Raw genomic sequence first — 27,500 nt, forward strand, 5'->3', positions numbered from 1 at the left:
TTTATCAAGTCATTGATCTGAACTTTATCAAGTCACAGATCTGAACTTTATCAAGTCACAGATCTGAACTTTATCAAGTCACTGATCTGAACTTTATCAAGTCACAGATCTGAACTTTATCAAGTCACAGATCTGAACTTTATCAAGTCACTGATCTGAACTTTATCAAGTCACAGATCTGAACTTTATCAAGTCACAGATCTGAACTTTATCAAGTCACAGATCTGAACTTTATCAAGTCACAGATCTGAACTTTATCAAGTCACAGATCTGAACTTTATCAAGTCACTGATCTGAACTTTATCAAGGATGTCATTTTACTGCATTTCTGTTTAATTTTTCCCCTCGTGTCGGTATTCTTTACCTTTTACCTCCGACATGTCCTTGTATTGTATAGATAAAGCCTATGGATGACTAAACGTTTACAAATTAAGATACCCAGACTGTTGGTGTTGGCAGCTCGCTGGCTTCAGTCTGAGTGTATACATTTCACCGCTGAGCTAGCCTTTAGAACACCTACACAAACCAAATGCGTTTCAGTCTCTGCGTAAACAGATAACTTGTATTCCAAGCTCACTACCATTCAAAGGTATGATACACGATACCCGCCTATTTGTTTTTTTTATCAAAAGTGGAACCGGTAGCGTCATCCTTTAAGTAAGGTACACCAGTGTTTGCAGTCTGAAGCCGATCAGGAGAGGCATTCTCGAGTTATCGTTATGGAAGCCTAGGAAAAAAATAATCCGACGAGAACTCTGGACATCCCTTGACGGAGAATACTTGACTAGCATGGCTAGACCAAAACAAAAACATTTAGTTCCATATTGATTTCTAGACTAGACTGTACTTGAAGTGTATTCAATGCCTTCTTTTCAAGTTTTCGAGCGAGAGAAATGTTTTACAAAAGAAAAATGAGCAAATTCCCAGCAAGGAAGATAAAAGTTGGAGAACAATAGATTCTTATCGGGACAACATTTCGCTGTATACAGAGGTATATCAAGTGAGGGAGGCAACAGCTTCCACTCAAACTACCTCATGCCAAGATATACACAGGCAAACAACAGAGAATATACGGTAAAGGCAAATATATTGAATGCAAGCAAATAACAAATTCTTTCCCCCTCCCTCAACAAATTTAAAATTTAGCCCTGGAGGGGTGAGTTTATTGGTGAGCACCACTCATGTTGTGAGTGAACACGCCACCATGAGGACAGTACTGGACAGTGCCACTCAAGTGAGTGAACACGTCATCATGAGGACAGTACTGGACAGTGCCACTCAAGTGAGTGAACACGTCATCATGAGGACAGTACTGGACAGTGCCACTCAAGTGAGTGAACACGTCACCATGAGGACAGTACTGGACAGTGCCACTCAAGTGAGTGAACACGTCACCATGAGGACAGTACTGGACAGTGCCACTCAAGTGAGTGAACACGTCACCATGAGGACAGTACTGGACAGTGCCATTCAAGTGAGTGAACACGTCACCATGAGGACAGTACTGGACAGTGCCACTCAAGTGAGTGAACACGTCACCATGAGGACAGTACTGGACAGTGCCACTCAAGTGAGTGAACACGTCACCATGAGGACAGTATAGGACACTCACCACCACCAACAATACCGACGATGATAACAATCAGCACTTAGACTCCCGATAACAACAATCAGCACTCAGACTCCCGATAACAACAATCAGCACTCAGACTCCCGATAACAACAATCAGCACTCATAACAACAAACAAATCATTTACCAATACGAAGACTCACCAACAAGTAAAATACACGTTCACGAATACCCAGACTTTAACCAATAAACAACAACAGCAGCAACAGCAGCTATACCCAGACTCTTTCACCGGCAAATAACAAAAACAGCAACAACTACACCCAGACTCTCTCACCAATAAACAACAACAGGACCAACTACACTCACTCACCAAAGAACAACAACAGCAACTACACCCAGACTCTCTCACCAACAAACAACAACAACAGCACCAACTACACCCACTCGCCAACGGACAGCAGCAACTACACCCAGAGTCTCTCACCAACAAATAACAACACAACTCTGGTGGGAAGTCAAGTCTATCGCTACATTCTCACCAGAAACTTAATTAAGGACGAGCACCAACTTCAAGATTTCATTTACGAGTGAGTGCCCCACCTTCCCCTCAGTCCCGGGGTTATGATAGAATCACCTCTGTCTTCTTGCAAAATGTTATCCCCTTAAACGTTCAACGGCTGTAAAAAGGCGTTTTAAAACACTTTCACTCTCTTAAAATTTAGTCTCTGTTAGAAGGGTTGTTTTAATTATAAAGGTGTTTAAGGAAATTTACATCCCCTTAAAAATGGACCGTTCGTAAGAAAGTTGTCTTAAAACTGTAATTTGTAAAAAAAAAAAAGTGTTTAAAGACACTCTGATCTCTTAAAAGTGTTGTGTGCAAAAGAGTACATTCATGTAGACCCTCTTGAAGGAGCGTCTGTACATGAAGCGTTTCACCTCGGAGTAGAGCGTCTGTATTCTACCAGCTTTAACGAAAAACCACCTGAAGAGTTGCCACTCCCTGGTGACTACAGGTTCTTAAGTATTTACGTTATAAAGGGGATGCAGCGAGGTGTAGCTTACTCCTACATTGTTCTTAAGAGGACGCTCACACCACTCACTCAGGGAGTGTATATACGTGATGGGGATATACACGGAAAACTCGATACTTGTACAAACATGAGAGGTAGAAAGTTAGTCTGGAAATCTGACTAGTGCTTTAACTTAGCGCTCATGGCAAAAACATAATAAATTTAGCATCCAGAACATGAAAGGTAAAATTAACAAAGAACTACTAGCATAAATATAGCAACACAAATAAATATATCATACCAAATTAAAATAAACAGCATCAGTTAAAAATCTCATTAATTTACCAACGTCATAAGACTCTCCTAAAGTCTCCGAGATCCTTACAGGTAGCCCGGTAACTGTAAAAAAAATGACAAAATAAAAAAACGCCTAAAGGGGTAAACAGTTAAAATGTGTTCCAAAGTCAGCTATACGACACAAGCTACACATAGATGTGAGGGCGGGACAGGAGGAGCACCTGCAAACACGTGGGTATGGTTGGTGTGTGTGTGTGTGTGTGCCTGATCCTCAATCGACAGAGTCATCCCAGAGCGATGAGTCTTGTTGAACAAGAGTTGAATATCCACTTCCTGTTGAACTCTGCGTAACTTGTTTGTAGGTGCCACTGGGTTTGTCATTTCTCGAGGACATATATATGTTACTCATGAAGATTTTTGTGAGGCAGAAGCCTGCTACAAAGTAGGCTTCTTATAGCAACCTTCGTCTCAGCATGTGACCATTCATTTCCTGGGTCACCAACATGACCCACCCATCAACAGCACTCAACATCCCCGTCAAGCACATGGTACAGGCTCACCACACCCGGATCTTTCGGACCACAGGAGTAGACAGAAGTATACTAGGCCAGGGCAAACAGAGCACTTCGGAATCAGAACAGACAGTGAGCTGCGAGCTATTTGAGTTGGTTATAGGAGAGCATCGAGGATCGAGTTGGAGCTCCCCAGTGAAAAGTGAGGACTGATATGCTGTGTTCCTCTGTGTACTGGAATCTATTATTATTATTATTATTATGTAGAGGAACCTTAACCTTAAGCAATGTAAGTACTGAGGAATCCTAGCCAGATGCCTCTCACACATCAGTACCAGTGTCAGTATAGCTACTGAATTCCCTATACATATGCTTGTGTAGTATATTGTAGATCATATCATCCATGTATACATTTAGGCTCCCTGCTCAGCTAGGCCCAGTGGCTAGCATGTGTGATGTCATGTGATGCCGCATGTGAGCGTCGGGCGCTCTGCCTCGCCCTCAGTCCACGGATAGACCTACAGGCGGTTACAGGCAGGCTGGGCTCCCCTTTCACAGCTCTGCTAATATAAGTGTATACAACCCAACAAGTGTTTATCTCCAACCATCATATCCCCACAGAACCCTCCCAACATCAGGTGGAAAGTCCTAACCAGATGATACTCACACCCCATCAGTACTGACAGGAGAGTCCTAGTCAGATGCTATTCACACTCCGTCAGAACTAGCTGGAGAGTCCTAGTCAGATGCTACTCACACTCCATCTAGAGACTAGTCAGATGCTACTCACACTCCATCAGAACTAGCTGGAGAGTCCTAGTCAGATGCTACTCACACCCCATCACTACTAGCTGGAGAGTCCTAGTCAGACGCTACTCACACTCCGTCAGAACTAGCTGGAGAGTCCTTGTCAGATGCTACTCACACCCACATCAGAACTAGCTGAGAGTCCTAGTCAGATGCTACTCACACCTACATCAGAACTAGCTGGAGAATCCTAGTCAGATGCTGCTCACACATAAGAACTAGCTGTAGAGTCCTAGTCAGATGCTACTCACATCCCATCAGTACTAGCTGGAGAATCCTAGTCAGATGCTACTTGTTGCAACCCCTGAATGGGTTGAAATGATTAATATGTATATAAATAATTACCTTTTCATATAATTTTATATTGCTTATATTTTCGATAATAGCTAAATCGTGAACATATTGCTTTATATTATTATTTGACTTAGTTATGTTGTTAGGTAGGATGTAACACATATATTATGTGCTCAAAGTTCAAGTCTTGATTGTCTAACTACTGTAATTATCGCTGGCTCGTGGCTTCTCGTTTAGCATTGCAACTGCACGAGCTATCACGTGATCTTCACCTCGCCTGAAGTATTCAGTCTGGTCTAGACTTTCTTGGTGGTCGGACGTATTCCTGACAAGTGCCTAACTCTTCCTTATTGGCCCTTGTCGGAGGATCGTCTCTGTAGCTTTGTTAGTTCTGTAGAAATCTGTTCTCAGAACATTGTATAGACTTAGTGATTTTCGACGTTGTACTGAGGTAGTGTGTCGCCTAGACACTCTGAGCAACTCAGGTCCTGAGCTGTAGCTTCTGACCTAACTTGTACTGGTATCTGTATACTGTCACAGTCGGGGATTTTCTTATGCTGAACTTAGATTCAGTAGTATGGGAGTTTTGTGGCTTTTGTGGAGGATCTGCTGATGGTCCCTACTTAGTGTCGTTATATTATCTCCTTGTTCCTGATTCTGTGTCACTTTTGCTTGTATTGCTATTGGGCTTAGCATTCTTTTTATTGTTCAAGCAGACTGTTCTGATAGCCAGTTGGTCAAGAAGTTAGCTTGCTTGAGGACTTTCAGTCACTTGTTTAAGTCTAGTCGAGTCGTGAGACATAACGAACTACTTAGAGCACTTACACACATACACACAAACTTACTTGTGTATATTTGTAATATCTTATTAAATGATAATGTACCAGACGGTACTTAAAACATAATGTGATATGTGCTTTCAGCACAATACTACTGTACTCGAGAGAAGTTATTATTATTTTGATTATTATTAATTTAATTTACTTTGATAATATACCTCTAGACGATACTTAATAAACTTATTAAATTTTATTTTCTCTAGTTAGTAGCCTACCAGTTGTAATCCTGAAGCACTATTGAATCATATTGAATTCTAATGGATAATTGGACAAGGATACTGACTAATTGTTACGAAAACCCAGTAACAGGCTGGATGCTAGAAGGGCAGTCCTTTCTAGTATTCACTGGAGATCTCTAAGCTTTTAGAATCGCGTTTTTTGTAACACTACTCACATCCCATCAGCACTAGCTGGAGAATCCTAGTCAGATGCTACTCACACCCCATCAGTACTAGCTGGAGAGTATTAGTAAACATCTCACACGCCATCAGTAAACTAGTGAGGAGGAGAAAGAAGTGGAAGTGGTATAATCTAGGTGATAAGAGCCTCACCTGGACCCCCGACGGGAGGGAGTATCCGGGGCAGAGGAGAAGAAGAACCTGCTGAAATCTGGGAACTGACGCGGATGTCGGCTATTCCCTGTTGGTGCTGCTGCTGCTGCTGCGACGCCTGCTGCATGCTCGTCGGGCAGACCGTCTCGTTTCACCCGGCGTCGCTCTACTTGTTGCTCCGCCCACATCACCTGCAGGAACATAATAAAGGTTACACAGGTGGAGGAACATGGGTGTGTGTGTGAGCAAAACAAATTTGATTTCAATGTTTACTGTGTTTACAAACACGGTAGGTTTCGGTAATGAAGTAAATTGCACACTCAATAGACACACTTATAAACGAGGGTAAGCATCACATACCAGTACATCGACGGTAGCACCAAACTGTCTAACTTTGGTAACATGCAAGACTTGCTAAGCTAGGAAATACTTTCAAGAACACTGACAAGGTCTCATTTACAGTTCTAAACACTACGTTTGTGAAGCAAAATGAGTACGTAACACCAATATAGAGCCCAAATTTGCTTCAAAAATTCCTAGTAGGCTGGTACCAGTGTTGACAGAACCAGCCTACGAGGAAAGACAAAGTCAAACTAACAACGTTAAAAAAGGAGGACCAAGATGGACTTTAAAATATCTTGATGAGGTAGCGGGAGGTACAGTACCTGAACATCTAGGGAAGTTAAGAGCCACAGTCTTAGAGTAGTCGACAAGTGAAATGAACTACTCTAAGTGTGGGTGTGGTGGCAGAGAGGACAAGTGTATTCAGAGTTACTAGACAGCGTCCACAGGAGGAAGGAGGATGAAATTAAGACACATGTGTGTCATGCCCCTATGGTTAACCTTTCTTTAATATTACACTGCGGTTATTTCCTTTAATAGCTAAATTGGAAATGAACGTCCTTGTATTATTAAGGCTAATTCTTATTAACAATTATTATAATTTATGTAACATGGCCATGATAAGTTTAATTGGAGGTATAGTAACATGCCTGCCGCCCGGTGTGCCGGTGTATGGTTAGCCGTGATGTTCCAAGGTTATACCCCGCCTTTATGTTCAACTACTCTACTGAGTGTTGGTGAGTCACGTCACGTGACCCACTTGACCTGTATGCTCAAGGTTGAGGGACGAGCAGTGAAGAAGTAGCAGCCAACGAGAACACTCCTGCTCGTCTCTGGTAACCGGCCAAGGTTTATTATCCGGCCTGGACATATTCTGTTTTATTCTGACTGCTTCCAATTGGGAAACAAGACTTTATACATTAAAGTAATATATATATATATATATATATATATATATATATATATATATATATATATATATATATATATATATATATATTATATCTAGGATCTCCTCCTAATCATCTGTTATGAAAGCCTTATATATTTTGGATAATATAGAACAAACATGCATTCTTAACTTATATACGATAATTCGGATATTATTATTTCTGGCTTTTTGTTGTATTATGAATATACTTAATAGTGATCCTCCGGAATGACTAATTTTAATTATTACCCTAACCTCTCTGACCAAAGTTATGCTCTAACCAGCTGTATAGCCCTTGTGGCTTAGCGCATCTTTTTTATTATAATAATAATAATATGCTCTAACCAGAAGGAAATAGTGGTTACAATACTTGGAGTGTAACAAGTGGAGGCCTGTGTCCGGGAGCATAACATTGAATTTCGTTTAAAATGAATGTAGAGATGGCAGAGGTTTGAAGATAAAACAAAGGAGTGATTACAGAATTTGAAGCTTCAATCTTGTTGGCAATTAGCACGAAGCTTGGGCATAAAATACGACAGGCATTTTACTGCCCAGACAGTCAGATGTATGGTACAGAATGTCCTTTTTCCAGATGAGCAGGATCCGGAGACTGAGAATGGAGAAGCAGATATTCCTTCTTTTTTGAATTCTTTACTACAGACACCCGAGGCCGAAACTATGACGCTAACAACCCCTACTGGAGACGACGGACACGAACTTCCCGATACTCGTAAACACTACGCTGCTACAACGACTCCAATTCCATCTCCAAGGACTATATGGGGAACAGAACTCCATCAGGCTAAAGAAACAGTTCCAGGTAAACCCTTTACAGATGTTTTTGAAACGGAACAAGAGAAAGTCGTATTGGATGATGAACACGTTCCACTTCAAATCTCTTTAGCTCTTTTGACTACTATTCAATCTAAGGAGAATTTCGAACGTCTAGAACGTATTTTATCGCTTCAAACCTCCTTTGTAGAAGCCCAGAGAAAATTAAAAGGAGAATTTTGAACGCGAATCTCTGCTTTATGAACGGGAAATACTGAGGAAGAAAAGAGAATCAATTAATATGTATACAATCTCTTCATTCGACCTTAGTAAAGCAGCCTCTTTGATGCCTAGATTTACTGAGGATAATTTAGATTCATTTTTTTGAGGCTTTCGAAAATCAGGCGAAGGTGATGCAATGGCCTCCTAGATATTGGGCTGCTTTAATACATTCATCTTTAATAGGAAAAGCTCAAACCATAACTGCAAACTTACCTTTTGAACAATATTCTGATTATACTCGGGTAAAAGATTGTCTTCTGAAAGCTTACGATTTATTACCTGTTAGTTACTTAAAGATGTTTAGAACTCTGAAGAAATATCCTCAGCAGTCTTGGGTGGACTTTGCCAGGGAAAACCTCTCTGCTTTCGAGCGTTGGCGCATGGCCGCGGGAGCCGCCTCAGTCGAGTCACTTTCCCAGCTGATATTGCATGAAGACCTTTTCAAATATTTTCCAAAGAGGGTTCATACTTATCTTTTGACATTTCCTACTACTAACTTGTTAGGTACTGCTGCCCACGCAGATCGCTTTGAAATTTCCCATGCTATAACCGTAGAAATGTCTAAGACCCCGGAAAAGAAATCTACTTCTCAAGGTTTTAGTTCAAGATTGACCACTAGGAAAGCTCCAGCTGGCGAACCTTTGAAGGCGTTTTCAGAAAAAAAAAAAAACAGGTGACAAACGGCTCTGCCTCCAGGCATTACCCTAAAGATCAATTACCACTGTGCCTTTTTTGTAAAAAGTTAGGTCATAGACAGTTCCAGTGTTGGCATAAACAGCGGGAAGATAAAACCCAACCAAGAGGGAGATATCCTACTCGGGTAATAAATTCCTCTCGGAAGTATGAAACTCTGGATGATGAATCTTTACCTTTCCAGGCCTCGTCTAGCAGACCGTCTAATAGATGACTTTACCACGACAGTGTTTCAGAAGAAAAGGTCCGAGTAGCTATGGAACCCTACTTTTCCAAGGGAAAGTTCGGACTCTGTAAAGAGAGGTTAGTAAACATCACGACCTTTCGAGATACTGGCAGCTATCTCTCTTTATTAAGATCAAACCTGGTAAAGTTACCTACTAGTAATGAACCCCAGCTAGACGTATTATTAGAGGATTACGGAGGCACAATAATAAAGGTCCCTATTATAAGGATTTATGTAGGCTGGATCAATATGGGACTTTCAGATAAACCTTTTCCCATTGCCGGCGTGGATCTATTAATCGGGAACGAAATTGATCAATTGGAGATACCCAAAGAGCCTCTGGTTTTAGATAATCCTTGTGAGATAAATTATGCATTAGAAGCTTCTGAGGCAGGGCTAGATTTATTTCCCCTTAATGTGATCACCAGAGCCATGGCTAAGAACTCTAAAAATGTGGATATTCAACAGCCTTTAGAAATGACCGATGAATTAGGTTTGAACTTCCTGTTTAGCGAAGCAATTCAGTCGAGACCCACAGGTGACAATGTTTTACCAGTCCCTGCGGACCTAGCTAGAAAATGTAATAAAGAAGAATTTCTTATAGCTCTAAAGGACGATAAAAGTTTAACCAACAAGGATAAAGAGGAAGGTTATCGTTTAGATGAAGACGGTTTTCTTTGGAAGAGAAATAATGATAATGACTCGAGTTCAAAGGGAAACTTGTTAGTGGTGCCATCGTCCTTACGTAATATGGTATTTGAACTAGCACATGATAATCCACTGGGATGTCATTTAGGGTCTCGTAAGACCGAGAAAAAGATTAGGAAATATTTTTTTTTGGCCTCAGATGAGGACTTATATTGCTGACAAACTACGGAAATGCCACGTTTGTCAAATAATAGGCAAAACGGCGCACAATCCCGCGTCTGCCCCTTTACTTCCAATAAAATGTCCTGAAGAACCTTTTGAAAGATTAGTTATTGATTGTGTAGGACCGTTGCCCCGCACAAAAAGGGGTAACCAGTATATCTTCACTATCATAGATATGGCAACGCGGTATCCTGATGCTATCCCAATGTCCAAAATTAATTTCAGAAATATAGTAAGAGCTTTAATACGCTTCTTTGCACAAGTAGGCATACCACGTGAAATTCAATCTGACCAGGGTTCTAATTTTACGTCTAAGGTTTTTAAAGAGGCTATGTCTCGATTAGGAGTAAGACAGATCCTCTCTACAGCATATCATCCCCAGTCACAAGGAGTGCTAGAAAGATTCCACCAAACCCTTAAATCTACTTTACGTGCTTACTGTGAGCAATATTCTCGTGAATGGGACGAAGGTTTACCCTTTCTTCTCTTCGCCCACCGCGAAGCTGAACAGAAAAGTACTAAATACTCTCCATTTGACCTGATTTTTGGACATCAGGTACGAGGACCCCTAGCCATATTACGAGATTGTTGGATAGGGAAGAGAGGACCTCTTCATCCCAGTTCTCTGCTTTGGAAAGAACATCTCTCCGAATTGAAAAGCTTAGCTGCCGTGAATCTGACAGAAGCTCAAGCCAAAATGAAGAAATCGTACGATCAAAAAGCTAAATCACGTTCATTCTCTCCAAATGAATTAGTGTTAGTTAAAAACTTAATTCCAGGACATTCTTTAAAACCTAGATATTTGGGGGCCATATGAAATAGTAGACAAAGAAAATGAGGTGAATTATCTGGTCCGTGAACCAGGACGTCGTAAGAAAATTAAGAGGTATCACATAGATAACTTAAAGAAGTACGAGTCTAACCTTCTCCCTACTATTATTACCTCTATTCAACCTACATCCACTGAAATAAGGAATGACACTGTAAGGGAAGTAAGAGAATTTAGACTACATAATTCTCTAGTTTTAAAACAACTAGACCATTTCCTGGAAGTTCTTCCTACCTCCCAAAAATCTCAAATAAGAGTTAATCACTAAATATAACTCCATCTTCAAAGATATCCCTACTCCTTGTACCTTGGGTTTCCACGATATTGAATTGTTAGAAGATAGTCCAATAAAGCAATCCCCTTACCGGGTCTCTCCTGCTAAGCAAGAATTAATTCAGCAAGAAATAAATAGTTGTGATGAATGGTTTGAAAAACCGACAAGTTGAAGATTGAGACACTTATGTAGCATATGGGAATCTTTATTCAGGAAACGTTTCGCCACACAGTGGCTTCATCAGTCCAATACAAAGAGAAAGGCGTAAGGAGAGGAGGAGTATGAGGTAATCAGTCCCTCAGCCTGGAGTCGATGTGTTCAGTCCATCAATCTTGTAGATTGTACAGCATAGGGCCGTAGACGTGGCTATATACTGTAGTGAGGCGAGGTGAAGCAGGCGGAGGCGGGGTCATAGTGGTACCATCCACTAGTCGAAGTAGGTCTTCGTCCAAAGGTTGAACAAGTGTTGAAGAATTCTTTGTAACAAGATCCCATGATGCTGCAGTGTCTGACAGTTGTGATGAATGGTTTGAAAAACCATTTGGACGAAGACCTACTTCGACTAGTGGATGGTACCACTATGACCCCGCCTCCGCCTGCTTCACCTCACCTCACTACAGTATATAGCCACGTCTACAGCCCTATGCTGTACATTCTACAAGATTTATGGACTGAACACATCGACTCCAGGCTGAGGGACTGATTACCTCATACTCCTCCTCTCCTTACGCCTTCCTCTTTGTATTGGACTGAAGAAGCCACTGTGTGGTGAAACGTTTCCTGAATAAAGATTCCCATATGCTGCATAAGTGTCTCAATCTTCAAGAAATAAATACATTACTGGAATATAATTTGATAGAACCCAGTTGGACACCTTGGGCCTCTCCCTGTTTATTGGTCCCAAAACCTGATGGTACCGTACGCCTATGCACGGATTATCGTAAAGTAAATTCAGTCACCAAACCAGATGGGTTTCCATTACCCAGGATTGATGATTTAATAGATGCTGTAGCCGGTGCCAACTTTGTGACCAGATTAGACTTGCTGAGAGGGTATTACCAGGTGCCGTTAACTCCTAGGGCCCAAGAGATTTCCGGGTTCGTAGTTAAGAACGGACTATTTACGTATAAGGTTATGCCTTTCGGCTTGTGTAACGCCGCCTCCACTTTCCAGAGAATTATGAACATTTTAGTCCAACCCTTTAGAAGGTGTAGAGGCATATTTAGACGACCTGGTGGTTTTTAGTGATGATTGGCAATCTCATTTAAAAAGATTAGAGCAACTACTGAAAGCATTGCAGAAATACAATTTCACTGTAAATTTACAAAAATGTGACTTTGGTAAAGCCCAGATTAAATATCTCGGTTTTAAAATAGGGAAGGGACTAGTAGCCCCCGACCAATTAAAGGTGCAAGCTATTTTAAATTTTCCGACGCCTCAGGACAGGAAAGCCCTCCAACGATTTTTGGGAATGTCTACTTATTACAGGCGTTTTTGCCCAAATTTAGCTCAAGTTGCCTCCCCCCTGACTAGATTGACCAGTCCTAAATATAAATTTAATTGGGACGAGAATTGTGAACAAGCTTTTAAACGTTTAAAACGTTTCCTTTCCTCCGCCCCAGTATTGCGGGCACCCAATTTTCAAGTTCCTTTCACCCTCCATGTTGACGCTAGTGATGCCGCAATAGGAGCTGTCTTATTGCAATCTTTCCAAAACAGTAATATTCTACATCCAATATGTTATTTTTCCTATAAATTGAAAGAATATCAAAGATCTTATTCAACCATAGAAAAAGAAGCCCTGGGTTTAGTCTTGTCCTTGGAACACTGACGTATACCTCGGTTATACTCCTCATGTGATAAATATTTACTCAGACCATAATCCACTAACTTTCATAAATTCTATGAAATCAAAAAATGTTAGAATATTACGCTGGGCTTTAAGGATCCAACCTTACCGGATCTCCATATTTCACATAAAGGGTTCGAGCAACGTTTTAGCCGATGCTCTCTCTCGCTCCTAATATATTGCTTAACTACGGAAATTCTTTGCAGTCTAGCAGTGTTTCTGGTCCAGTTCTAGCAAGAGGATGACTGAGCTCGGAGAGATGTACCTCCATCCCCTTCAGTCATCTTACACCAGCTGGATGGTTTCTTCCTCAGCATCTTAAACGCCGAGATATTTGCTTGTGGGCCGGGGTGTCATGCCCCTATGGTTAACCTTTCTTTAATATTACATTGCGGTTATTTCCTTTAATAGCTAAATTGGAAATGAACGTCCTTGTATTATTAAGGCTAATTCTTATTAACAATTATTATTTATGTAACATGGCCATGATAAGTTTAACTGGAGGTATAGTAACATGCCTGCCGCCCGGTGTGCCGGTGTATGGTTAGCCGTGATGTTCCAAGGTTATACCCCGCCTTTATGTTCAACTACTCTACTTCTGTACATAGTTCTACTGTCTTCAAGTTATGTCCTGGAATTTGTATTGATAAAGCCACTGGATGGCGAAACGTCTACAATAAAGATTCCCAGATGTTGCACATGTGTCTTACTCTCATCTTGTCGGTATTATATACCATTCGTACACTACTCTACTGAGTGTTGGTGAGTCACGTCACGTGACCCACTTGACCTGTATGCTCAAGGTTGAGGGACGAGCAGTGAAGAAGTAGCAGCCAACGAGAACACTCCTGCTCGTCTCTGGTAACTGGCCAAGGTTTATTAGCCGGCCTGGACATATTCTGTTTTATTCTGACTGCTTCCAATTGGGAAACAAGACTTTATACATTAAAGTAATCTCTGTATATATATATGTTATATCTAGGATCTCCTCCTAATCATCTGTTATGAAAGCCTTATATATTTTGGATAATATAGAACAAACATGCATTCTTAACATATATACGATAATTCGTATATTATTATTTCTGGCTTTTTGTTGTATTATGAATATACTTAATTAAAATTAGTCATTCCGGAGGATCACTATTATAACCCTAACCTCTCTGACCAAAGTTATGCTCTAACCAGAAGGAAACAGTGGTTACAATACTTGGAGTGTAACAATGTGCAACATGTGGGTATCTTTATTGTAGACGTTTCGCCATCCAATGGCTTTATCAATACAAATTCTAGGACATAATGCGAGGACAGTAGAACTATATACAGAAGATGATAAAGATTGATAAAGCCATTGGATGGCGAAACGTCTACAATAAAGATACCCAGACGTTGCACATGTGTCTTAATTTCATCTTGTCGGTATTGTATACTCTTCTTGTATAGGAAGGAGGATGTTCAGAAATATTAAACAATCTAATAACACCCGTAATTAGTTCAGTAATTCTATTTTAGATCAATTCTTGCTAATCAAACTATGTAACAAATCAAGTAAATTTTAAAGGAGTACAGAAGACGTTCTTGCACTACAGTTTGAGAAGACCATAAGAATGGTCGTTAAAAAATTTACAAAAAAAATGGAAAAGATTGAAACAGGTAAACGGGAACAAGCAGCGTTCTGAATATTTTACATCTACGCTGCTTCTCCCCTCATGGAAGGTTCCTTGATGTTGGTGAGGGGCTCTTGATTTAGGGAATTGGAACTGTGCTCCAGTTCCCCGAATTGAGCCTGAATGCCTTCCACATCCCCCCCAGGTGCTGTATAATCCTACGGGTTTAGCGCTTCCCCCTTGATTATAATAATAATAATACGCTGCTTCTCGCCCAGCAGGACAGATCACGAGATTATTATATGAAATTCGACCAATTTCCCCACACCAGAACTGAAAAATTTGGTGGGTTTGAGAGCACACTTGTGGTAAAGACGTACACCTGCAAGTATAGGCAACCTTACTGACGACGTTTCGCTGGCACAGCCTTACTGACGACGTTTCGCTGGCACAACTTTACTGACGACGTTTCGCTGGCACAACTTTACTGACGACGTTTCACTGGCACAACTTTACTGACGACGTTTCGCTGGCACAACTTTACTGACGACGTTTCGCTGGCACAGTGGGGTTTATCAAGTCACAAACAGATAAACCTGGTGTTGAATTAGACACATGTGCAACTCTTGGGTATCTTTATTGAGGAAACGTTTCGCCACACAGTGGCTTCATCAGTCCATACAAAGGAGAAACTTGAAGAACAGGAGGAGAATGAGGTAATCAGTCCCTCAATAAAGATAGTTGAGGAGTTGCACATGTGTCTAATTCAACATGTCGGTTCTCTGAACCATTCATCTGCAATCCTGTCAGACACTGCAACTTCTTGGGATCTAATACTTGGGAATTCTTCACTTGCCTAACCCTTGGGAACGACCTACTTCCACATTGGACAAATGTGACACCACCTACGACTGCTGCACCTCTCCTGTCTACGGTTTATAAGCTGCTTCTCCGCTCATATACCGTATTCTATTCAAGATTGATGGACTGACCACATCGACTCAAGGCTGAGGGACTGATTACCTCATTCTCCTCCTGTTCTTCAAGTTTCTCCTTTGTATGGACTGATGAAGCCACTGTGGGGCGAAACGTTTCCTCAATAAAGATACCCAAGAGTTGCACATGTGTCTAATTCAACAACATGTCGGTTCTCTGAACCATTCATCTGCAAGATAAACCTGGTGTGGGAGGGCGAGCCTACAAAATAGTGAGATCTCCTTCCCATACCAGGTTTCACCCACTATAGAGGCGAAACGTCTTCAGTAAAGGCTTCACATAATTGCACTCGTGTCTGCTTAGCATAGTGATTTTTCGTTATAAAGCCCTGGTGACGATGTAAGAATGCTGTATTCCTTCCGCACCACACATTTCCCTCGACACATTTCGCCCTTCCCATTTGAAAGCTCAAACTTCTTGCTCTTGCGCTCTCTTTCTCTCCCTCCCTCCCTCTCTCTCTCCCTTCCTCCTTTTTTTCACAGGGTCTGACAAGGTTAGGTTAAGGATCCCTAACTTTATTGACAAGTTAAGAGCTGTTACCTACATCAGCTCATTTGAAAGCATTTTTATTGTTATGAGACATACAAGTAGGGAACAGGATGAAGTTGGAGCCATCTGTGGGCCAGCATTTTCATTTGATCAACTGACTTTATCTCATTGACATCATAATGCTGTACGAATGTGTTCCATACTCGAGTCATCCTGGGAATAAATGATCTCGGATGAAGTGATGTTCTGGAGAAGGGTACAGCCAGAGTGAAGTTGCTGCTTTCTGCCCGTCTTGTGGTATAAAAGTTTGCTTCTTGCTGTCCTCGAAGGGGAACCAAGTGTGGTACTTTGACGATGTTGGCTTTGTACATAACAGTAAGGTTCTCCACATCCCTCCTGTGTTGAAGGCTCTACTAAAATGACAGATCTATCCAGTATGGGTCCAGGCGAGAGATGAGGCGTCTTGCTCTGTTCTCTACTCTGTCGAGCAGTCGCACATGAGATGGGGGGCAGGTAAACCAAGAAAGTGGAGCATACTCAAGGTGTGAGTATATTTGTGCCTCATACAGAATCTTGCAACCCGTACTGTCGAGTATATGCGAGATACGTCGAAGTGGTGTAAATTTCCTGGCTGCCTTGGTTACAAGATTTACAACGTGGTTCTTCATGGTCAGTTTGGAGTCAAATTTCACCCCAAGTATATCAACTTCTTCCCCGGGTACCAACACTCTCCCATTCATTCTTACTACTGCTCCGGCATTACCATCATGGTGCCTAGAAACCATCATCATTCGTGTTTTCTCAGGCGCAAATGTTACCTGCCATCTTAGAGCAGCTGGCATTTCTTCTCTTGGATAAGTAAATGTCAAGAGTACAGTCGTCTGCATATGCATGGGATTCTGGGATGAGATGGTCATTGAAATAGACATACCATAACAATGGCCCAAGCACACTTCCCTGTGAAACACTTACTCCAATAGGATGTCTTGCTGATTCTATTCCATTGAGAACTACCCTAAGAGATCTACCATGAAGGTAATCAATGAGGAGACATAGTGTGGAACCTGCAATTCCCAGTGCTTGCAGTTTTCCCAAGAGGCCCTGGTGCCACACTCGGTCGAAAGCACCAGCAATGTCCGGTGCTACCACACAGCTGACTTTGGATTCATCCAGTGACTGGTGCCATTTAGTGGAGAGGTTTAACAACAGATCAGCAGCAAAGTAACCTTTTCTGAAACCATACTGACGGTCACAAAGTAGCGAGTGGTAGTCCAAAAACTGTGATTTGTCTTGAGATTATTGTCTCAAGGATCTTTCCAGTGATTGACATGAGTGACACTGGTCTGTAGTTGCTGATTTCTGCTCTGCTCTTCTTTTCGTGAACAGGGACTACATTTGCCTCTTTCCATAGAGAAGGCCATTTACACTGTACTAGGAAGTGCTGGAAGATGAGAGAGATGCTGCTAGCTGGTCTGCACATCTACTCAGCTATCTTGGACTCTACTTGTCTGGGCCCACAGTGTTTTCTTGGTCAAGCGATTTAAGAAGAAGATGCACCTCCTCCTGCCTTGTCACCAGTGACAGTTTTGACGCAGCTAGCCAAGAAGGGTTCCTTGCTGGATCAGGAACTTGCATCATGGTAGCAAAGTGTTCGACAAAGAGGTCCGCTTTCTCTTGACTACTAGTAGAGGTGGTCCGATCCTGTCGATTTAGAGGTGGAATAAGTTCATCAGGCATATAACCTTTTCTGTCCTTGACCAGGGACCATCAGGTTTTGGAGCCCACTCTACCTGATGCTAGATTTCTTTTTGTGTCCACCTCCCACTTTTGAACTTCACCCATAAGCCTACAGGCTTGCCTGTGTAAGTTTCTGTTATAGGTAGTAGGATGTCTCTTATATCTTCGCCAAGCCATGTACTTAGCAGTAGCAGCCTCTCTACAACTAAAGCCGAACCAAGGCTGATCTGTAGGCGTCGTCACATACTGCCAGTGAGGGATGTGTTCTTGTTGTAAATTAAGGATGTGTCCAGTGAAGGCATTCATTTGGTTGTCAAAATCACCTTGAAGAAGAGCATTCCAATCGGTGGTGGCGAGCTCAGAGCAAAGTGCTGGCCAATTTACCCTCTCTCCCTCCCCCTCTCTCTCTCTCCCTCTCTCTTCCTCCCTCTCTCTCTCCCTCCCTCCCCCTCTCTCTCTCTCTCTCTCCCTCTCTCTTCCTCCCTCTCTCTCTCTGTCACATAAGTTGATTAAATTAAAAAAGATTACTAAAACAAACCAAAACATAATTATATTTTATTATTATTTAGGAGAAGCGCTAAACCCGTAAGTCACACATACCATTACGTGCTGGTACGTAATGGTAATGGAGGACACGTCCAAATTCCTTGGATCTAGAGTTCTTCGTCATCATCAGGGAACAAGCTTCATAAAGTTGTTTATTCCATCATGCCAGTCCGTACAACATTACAGTAATCAACATGGCTGTGCAACCCCGCCTGTTAAGGGAACATTTTCTGTTCTAAGACCGTGGGAAAAGCGACGTTGGCACTAAGGCAGGAAGGAGGTTGTGTTGGATATCAACTCCTCAGTCTCTGTAATTCCTCGGTTTCTCCTCCTGCTCACACAACACACAAACTGTTTTTACAGGGGTGGACCGGCAAGCCAACGGAAGGTCTCGGTCAGATGACTAAAGCTCCAGCTGCGGGTCATCATAAGACTAAGACCCTCGTCAGGAAGCACTTTGTTCTGTTTCTTAACAAATCTTATCTAACCTAACCTAAACACTATTACTTATTTTTAACTGGCTGCGAGCTTTTAAATGTTAGGAATGATTGTTACCAGTATTGGCATGGGCGAAACGTGCTGTGTATGGAAGCACTCGAGAGACTGGTAAAATCTCCTAGTCTTCGTCCCGAGAATGACAGACAATTCCTCAGTGGAAATGGCAAAACACAAATTTTCAGGAGCAGTTCAATTACTTGCCTAGTCAAGAACATTAATTTTGTGTGTGTACCAATGTCTTAACATGTTTTATTCAATCTCTTCAAGAAGTTGGTATTGTAATTCTAAAGGCTTGTCTTTCACATTTTAAGAAAGGTAAAACTTGAAAAAGAGAGTGATTTTAAACTCGACATGTGACACTATACAAACTTGCTAGGTTAGTTTATGCTAGGTTAGGTTAGGCTAGGTTGAGTCATGTTAGACTAGGCTGGGTTGCCATCATACTGTACCATTTACTTACAAACTGCTGTAGAAAACAAGACCGCAAATACTGTACATTTACCCGCCTTGGTAAATGTACCGAAACGAATATAAAAGTAAATCCGCCGAGTTAATACCTTGGCTTAGGTCCGACAGTCTGGTAAACTTTTAATAAATCTTGTTTAAGCTTTCCTGCGGATAAAAATAAATCTCTTTCACAGGTTTTCTGACTTACATGGATCCCAGACAAGCGAGATCAACACATCTCACGAAAACGAAGAGTTGTCTTCAACAGGCTATAAGAACTACATAAAACTCGACAAAGAGCGAAACAGTCCCAATAAAAGCTTGTTCTGGAAGGAAGGTCTCTCTCTTCACATGCACTAGAGTAACTTCAAGTTAGAACTGGCAAACCGTGCTTTTTTGGGGGGTTCTAGTTCTATTAATATATTTATTATAATACGTTAACAACAAAGATGCTGGAAGACCTTTAACAGATCCAACTGTAACTCAAAATACTTAGAGTGCAGGGTCAAAAAATTTCAAGGGAGACCTCTCCTTGAGGGCGCTGTGCTCTGCTGAACACACCCAAGATTTAATTACCACCGTTCAGTGAAGCACTGTCATACTAGTCACCTGTCTGTGATCTACAACACACATATCAGCACTCAAAGGCCACGTTTTAAACAGAAAGGCATCACCGAGTACTGTCTCCTGGTTACTGGTGTGAATTACAGAGCCTCTGACTGTTGGTTCACCTTACATCCCACTGATGCTGCTCTTAATCATCTGGGTTCTGCTGCCACAAACATACTCGACTCAATGCCTGGACAGCGATGTTGGTGGTGTTTTCTGCGTCAGAGAAGAAAAATTACCTGACGTTAGTTATATGATGACACACTTATAAGAACTGAGTGATGAAGTTGCTGCTGAATTACAGCTGCTGGGTATCACTGGCTAAGCAACGGCTGAGTATCCACATCACTTAAACAGATCACATTAAAAGACGTGACACGAGATGTGAGAAGTCCGAATGAATTTGTATTTAGCGGTGCTACTGGTTTTATTTTCAGTGACATCAGGCAAAATGATCGTCATCTCTAGAGGCTTTATCATGTCTGAGTTACAAATACTCGTGACGCGCCAATCAGTGGCAAAGATGTGTGTGAAAGCATTCCAACATTACTACTGTTTCACATGTCAGCCTCACAATATTACTTGTGTCTCACATTTCAGAATCATAACATTACTGCTGGCTCACATGTCAGCATCTTATCTCACACGTCAACAACCTAACATTACTGTTATGAGTCACGAAATCGTAATGACACAATTGCAAACAAACCAATAAGTGTAAGCATCCCAACATTGATGTTATCTTACACGTCAGCATCCCAACATTGTTATCTCACACGTTAACATCACACCGTCAGTATCAAGACAGCATTCTAATATTAATGCTTTCTCCAGCATCCCAATATTCCTAACTCCCTCCACAATCCCAATATTCCTGCTACCTCTCACTAACAATCCAACATTCCAGCTACATCTCTCCAATATCCCAGTATTTCTCTCTCCCCTGCATACCAATGCTCCTGCTTCCCCTCCCCATCTCTCCAGCAGTCCACTATCCCAATGTATCTCTCCGTCCCAATATGCCTTGCTTTTTCTCCAGCATCCCAACATTCCAGCCATCTCTCTCCATCGTCCGAATAATCCTCTCTCTCCAACATTCAAATGTTGCTCCCATCGGCATCTAAATATTCCTCTCTCTCCAGCATCCCCACTATCCAAAAAAAAATAGTCATTCGTTTTTATTGCACATGTGACATTTCACAGTTCGTCCATGTTGTACATACAAGGCAAGAATGAGTTTGCATAGCTAGCTCCAGATTTTCCGAGTTTATTTAATATATTTTTCGTCTGACATAAGGAACAGATCAGAGGCAATGAACTCAGCAAGAAAGTAAAGCAATAGCAAGATGTCAGAGACTTCTTTGATGATGCTTGGGGACACATTTGAAGCAGATTTTACCCCTGTTTGGACAACAGATAAATTGGCTTCACTTCTGCCATATAAACATCAAGCATCCACCTCGCTGCAGCTTCTCACTGAAACATTATAATGAACATCTGTAGTGTTGACAAAAAAAAAAAGTGTTCATTCATTTTGACGGGTATTTCACCAACGAAGTTCACTTGGAGACCGGTAGTAGTATCTCTCGTTTACGAAAATGTGTTACCCACCTGTTATATGCGTAAACAAAACAAATATATTTGTACGTTCTAGTAACATACATTTTGCAGAGTCAAATGTAGAATCACGTGGCCATGGCAGTCGTTGTAGCGAGCCATCATCAAGGATGTACTTCATATTTGATAGCAAACAGCATCTGTGGCAATCCTACTTTCAACATATGAACCCAATAGTCACTGCGCTCTTTGCATTTGTATTAATGGTTGACTGAAGATCAGTGGTTCTTACCGGGAAGACAACATAGTTTCTCGTTTTCTATGAAAATACTGCAGAGTGCAAAATACGTAATACGTACTCATTGAAAGAGAAGCCATGTTCATGTGAACGAGGAATAAGACTAAACTAGATCTGCCAGTTTTTCATTTTTTCAAGTCACGACCGATATTATTTCTGCTGTAATACTTGTGTCCGCATATTTGTTGCTGTTATGCAGGTTTCTGAATTACTGTAAAAGTCAGACTGTGACTTCACTCTTACAAACACCCACAAATTGATGACATTATTTATAAAATTATGAAAAACTTGTTCCACCATAAACATCTTATTTTATAAACTTCTTATTAATGCAGAAACCTGCATGACAGTTGCGCAGATTTTCCTGCAGGCATGTACATGTTGTCTTCTTGTACATTACTTGTTGGGTTGATTCCTTTGCCTCCCTTACCTTGAAGTACCGCATTTAAGTCACAGTTCGCAAGGCTCCTCCTTGCAGATCACACAGTCCGTACTCGTTAAATCTGCACATAAATAACCAACCTATTTATCATTATATTACGGGTCTACAAAGAACACCGACGAGTAGACAAGACACAGATGCAACAGTTTATCTTTATTGACGAGACGTTTCGCCTGGTCGGCAGGCTTCTTCAGTTGAAATACAGAGGAGACAGTAAACTTGTGCTCAGTCACTGGCATGGTAAACAGGTATTGATCACCTGGTATCTACATACCTCCGATGAGCCTTAAAGATATATCAAAGGTATGGTGATACGAGGTGATCAGTTTACTTACCATGCTTCCCCAGTGACTGAACGACAGGCACATGATAGGTTACACAGAGGTTACATCTTCCAACATTTCCATTATTAATGCTTCAATCGTTCTCATGTTTTATCCTTCGTTATTGCATGAATCTTTCTCTCTCTTTTTTTTTAAATTCCACTGATTATTTTTTAAGGAGACACTTTGCAACAGATGGTAACAAAATCTTTAAATTTGACAACATCTTATTAAACAAAAGATATTTAGCGAGCCAAACTATATAGGATGTCCAGTGATGAACATGACTGAAGCAATAATGAAGGAAAATGAACATGACTGAAGCGATAATGAAGGAAAATGAACATGACTGAAGCAATAATGAAGGAAAATGAACATGACTGAAGCGATAATGAAGGAAAATGAACATGACTGAAGCGATAATGAAGGAAAATAAACATGACTGAAGCAATAATGAAGGAAAATAAACATGACTGAAGTAATAATATAAACAAAATAAACATGACTGAAGTAATAATATAAACAAAATAAACATGACTGAAGTAATAATATAAACAAAATAAACATGACTGAAGTAATAATATAAACAAAATAAACATGACTGAAGTAATAATATAAACAAAATAAACATGACTGAAGTAATAATATAAACAAAATAAACATGACTGAAGTAATAATATAAACAAAATAAACATGACTGAAGTAATAATATAAACAAAATAAACATGACTGAAGTAATAATATAAACAAAATAAACATGACTGAAGTAATAATATAAACAAACGTCAAAATCTTAACTCTTCCAATAAAAAAAAAAAAATCTTCCGCCGCACATAATTATCGTTATTTTTTGTATTATTGTGAATTTCTTGTAAGACACTACAGAAATTACTTCTTTTGAAATTAGTATGTGAATGATGCGGTTTATGGCATTTATGGAGACGACGTTTCGTCCACCAGGGAGAAATGTCTTAATAAGTACCATAAACCACATTGTGTCTTGTTTACATACATGTCAGTGTAGTGTATCATACACACACTTTTGATATTTGTTTTAATCAGACCACATATTGACTGACTATAACACCATCAGCGTGTGTGAAGGCGCGCACGTACAAACACACACGTACACGCACCACCACACACGTACACGCACCCCCCACACGCACACGCATCCCCACACACTCCCCCCACACACACTGATCCGTCACCATCAGTCAGGCGTCAGGTAAGGGCCACAAGCTTGATACTCACACCGGGTGCAAGGGACGAAGTAAACAAGGCGGGAACAGGAAGACGGAATGAGGAGCAGAACAAGAAAGAGGAGGATGGAGGGAACAGGTACGAAGGAAGGTAGAGAGAATGTGGGAGGGAAGAAGGGATAGGATGGAAGGAGCAAGGAAGATGGAGGAAACAAAGAAGAGAAAGGGAACAGAAAGGAGGAAGGGACAAGAAGTGAGTGAGGTAAGAAACACAGACCAGCGTTAAGCTGAGTGACGTAAGTATGCCACTTGTAACATAAAAAAGTAGTTACTAGAGGCAAGGAACGTCTGGGGATGATGGTGCATGAAGCGTGCAAGTGCACAATCATGGTGCAGGACGCTCCCTGTCACAGTGTTAAATGACCACCAGACGCAGCTTGGTCAGTCTTCTCCTGCCACCAGTGTTGCTGTTCCTGCTTATTATAGTACCGGGGACCAGTGACAAACCTCCACGGGACGGCCGCCGGGAGAGACGTCGCTGCAATATTGGAGGAAAAAACGGTCAGTAAAAGAGCAGAAACGAATCTGGACTCCGCGACAGAACTGCAATAACAGGAAAATATCCCAAGGATATGTACCCAAGGTCGTGTGGGAGTCATTACTGACGACTGGGAGCAGGTGATGTGTTCACGACGAGAGAGGAGGTTTCAAGACAGACAGACAGACACACACTTAACAAATTTTTAGGACAATTGTGTTGCAGAGGTCTGAGCTTCGCAGAGCTTCGCTCAGACCTCTGCAATACAATTGTCCTTAAATATTTGTTAAGTTATACCACGAAGTAAAGAAAGATCCTAAACTTTACGAAACAGACAAAGCAAATGCGACAGTAATTATGGACAAGGTAGATTGTAGTGGAAAAATGAACATGTTATTAGAAGACGGAGGAACTTACGTGCCTCCAGCAACTGTTAACTAACAAGCGAAGAAGCGGAAAATATACGCGTCCATGATTTAGCTGCATGTACAGAAATGCGAAGACCAGAAGTACAAAAACATGAAAGAGATACAGAAAAAAGGAGGGCAAATGACAACAGAGAAGCAAGCAGAAGAGCCAGAAACAAATATGCTAAGTTGAGAGGAAAGGCAGAACAACAATAAAAGAGATACAGAAAAAAAAAGCTAAGTCGGAAATAAAACATAAGATTAGAGTTAAAAACTAACAATACAATGATCTGTGAAGAACAAAATCACTTCAAAGAGGAAATCACTGACTAAATATCAATACACCGGACTTAATATAACTAAACATGGACCAGCGACTTTAAATTTCTAAAGCAAAAATCAAAGAGGCCTCATAACAACGTGTTTCCCTGGTCGTCAGACGGGAAACAGAGGCACCTTACAAACAGCTAATAAAAATTTATAACACGTTGTTAGAGAGGAGGAACTTCAACATAGCTGGAAAACAGCAATTTTCATCCAGATTTTTAAATAAAAGGAAATGTTGAAATAAAGGAATGTTTTAAATAAAGGAATGTTGAATTATAGGCTGGGGGTCCCTGGCATTCATACACTGAGGAAATGTAGGAGATAATGAGGAGATTGGTGGAGATGCATTGAATGTTAAACAACTAAAACTGGTTTAAAGGAGGTAAATGTTATATAAACTTGCTGGAGCCTTAACGACCGGGTAACACAGAATAAACCAGAAAAAAAACAGGTTGAATGGATTGCTTATTTTTGAATTACATAAAGTCATTTTACAGTGCACGTCACAAGAGAATGATTCACACACTGGAGGAGCAGACGAGAACAATGTAATAAGATCACAGTTGATTTTCAAGGAATTTATAGGTATTTAGTTAGGAATTACATCATAAAGGAAATTATTGTTTTGCTTCCCTAGTCGGCAACACTTTCAAGAGTGAAAGTGAATAGGATGTGTCTGTGAGGTGTCTGTGAGGTGACTGTGAGGTGACTGTGAGGTGACTGTGAGGTGACTGTGAGGTGACTGTGAGGTGTCTGTGAGGTGACTGTGAGGTGACTGTGAGGTGTCTGTGAGGTGACTGTGAGGTGTCTGTGAGGTGTCTGTGAGGTGTCTGTGAGGTGTCTGTGAGGTGACTGTGAGGTGTCTGTGAGGTGACTGTGAGGTGTCTGTGAGGTGACTGTGAGGTGACTGTGAGGTGTCTGTGAGGTGTCTGTGAGGTGACTGTGAGGTGTCTGTGAGGTGTCTGTGAGGTGACTGTGAGGTGTCTGTGAGGTGACTGTGAGGTGTCTGTGAGGTGACTGTGAGGTGTCTGTGAGGTGACTGTGAGGTGTCTGTGAGGTGTCTGTGAGGTGTCTGTGAGGTGACTGTTTCAAGTGAATTTATAGGTATTTAGTGTAGGAATTACATCATGAAAGGAAAGGTGTCTGTTATTGTCTTTGACTGTGAGGTTCCCTAGTCTGTGAGGGCTGTGAGGTGTCTGTGAGGTGTCTGTGAGGTGACTGTGAGGTGTCTGTGAGGTGACTGTGAGGTGTCTGTCAGGTGACTGTCAGGTGGCTGTGAGGTGTCTGTTAGGTGACTGTCAGATGACTGTCAGGTGACTGCCAGGTGACTGAGGTGTGTGTCAGGTGACTCGTGCCAGCCCACAACCCCTGGGGGGGAGCTGGATAGATAAGTAAAGTCGATGTCGGATCAGCCGGGCTGTGGTTTGTACATTGGACTAGGTGCGGTCAGCAGTAACAGCCTCGTTGATGAGGCCCTGATCCGCCGGGAGGCCTGGTTGTGGACCGGGCAGCAGGGGCGTTCATCCCCGGAATGCCCTCCAGGTAGACTCCAGATAAAACTGCAAACATTATCTGTACCCAATGAGGCTGCAACTGAGGTCAGTATCTCGCCTCCCTAATGGTAGTCCATCATATGAGTGGTAAGTGAAGACCTGACTCACTGACTAGGACGAAACTAGCCATGTTTGAAAAAAAAAACACCGATCGCATGACAAGTTTTAACTGAGACAACATTAAGCTCCGACATGACACACTTCATGACATGATGAACCTCAACAGTGTAAAACGTTGTCCCAATAAAAACTTGTTTTGCAACCTTTTCTTATTACTGGCAGTACGCCATTGTGATCCACATATGTTCGAGTCTCTGAATGCCAGAAAGAAGAGGTCAGCCACAGTGTGAGTGTACTGGCTCACATGACAGGACTGACAGGTCAGTCACAGTGTGAGTGTACTGGCTCACATGACAGGACTGACAGGTCAGTCACAGTGTGAGTGTACTGGCTCACATGACAGGACTGACAGGTCAGTCACAGTGTGAGTGTACTGGCTCACATGACAGGACTGACAGGTCAGTCACAGTGTGAGTGTACTGGCTCACATGACAGGACTGACAGGTCAGTCACAGTGTGAGTGTACTGGCTCACATGACAGGACTGACAGGTCAGTCACAGTGTGAGTGTACTGGCTCACATGACAGGACTGACAGGTCAGTCACAGTGTGAGTGTACTGGCTCACATGACAGGACTGACAGGTCAGTCACAGTGTGAGTGTACTGGCTCACATGACAGGACTGACAGGTCAGTCACAGTGTGAGTGTACTGGCTCACATGACAGGACTGACAGGTCAGTCACAGTGTGAGTGTACTGGCTCACATGACAGGACTGACAGGTCAGTCACAGTGTGAGTGTACTGGCTCACATGACAGGACTGACAGGTCAGTCACAGTGTGAGTGTACTGGCTCACATGACAGGACTGACAGGTCAGTCACAGTGTGAGTGTACTGGCTCACATGACAGGACT

General features: G+C 41.7%; 1 protein-coding gene across 2 annotated transcripts in view; it reads right to left on the reverse strand.

Moving 5' to 3' along the window:
- Fur2 (furin-like protease 2) overlaps nucleotides 1–27,500 on the reverse strand; it is a 1,176,928-nt gene that overhangs the window by 316,674 nt on the left and 832,754 nt on the right. For both annotated transcript variants that reach the window (XM_070083390.1, XM_070083389.1), the window contains exon 3: nucleotides 5,885–6,075. In XM_070083390.1, coding sequence (XP_069939491.1) covers nucleotides 5,885–6,075 — 191 coding nt within the window. The remainder of the gene's footprint in view (nucleotides 1–5,884; nucleotides 6,076–27,500) is intronic.

The sequence above is a fragment of the Cherax quadricarinatus genome, chromosome 9 (assembly GCF_038502225.1).
Source record: "Cherax quadricarinatus isolate ZL_2023a chromosome 9, ASM3850222v1, whole genome shotgun sequence".
In the NCBI taxonomy this organism is placed as follows: Eukaryota; Metazoa; Arthropoda; class Malacostraca; order Decapoda; family Parastacidae; genus Cherax; species Cherax quadricarinatus.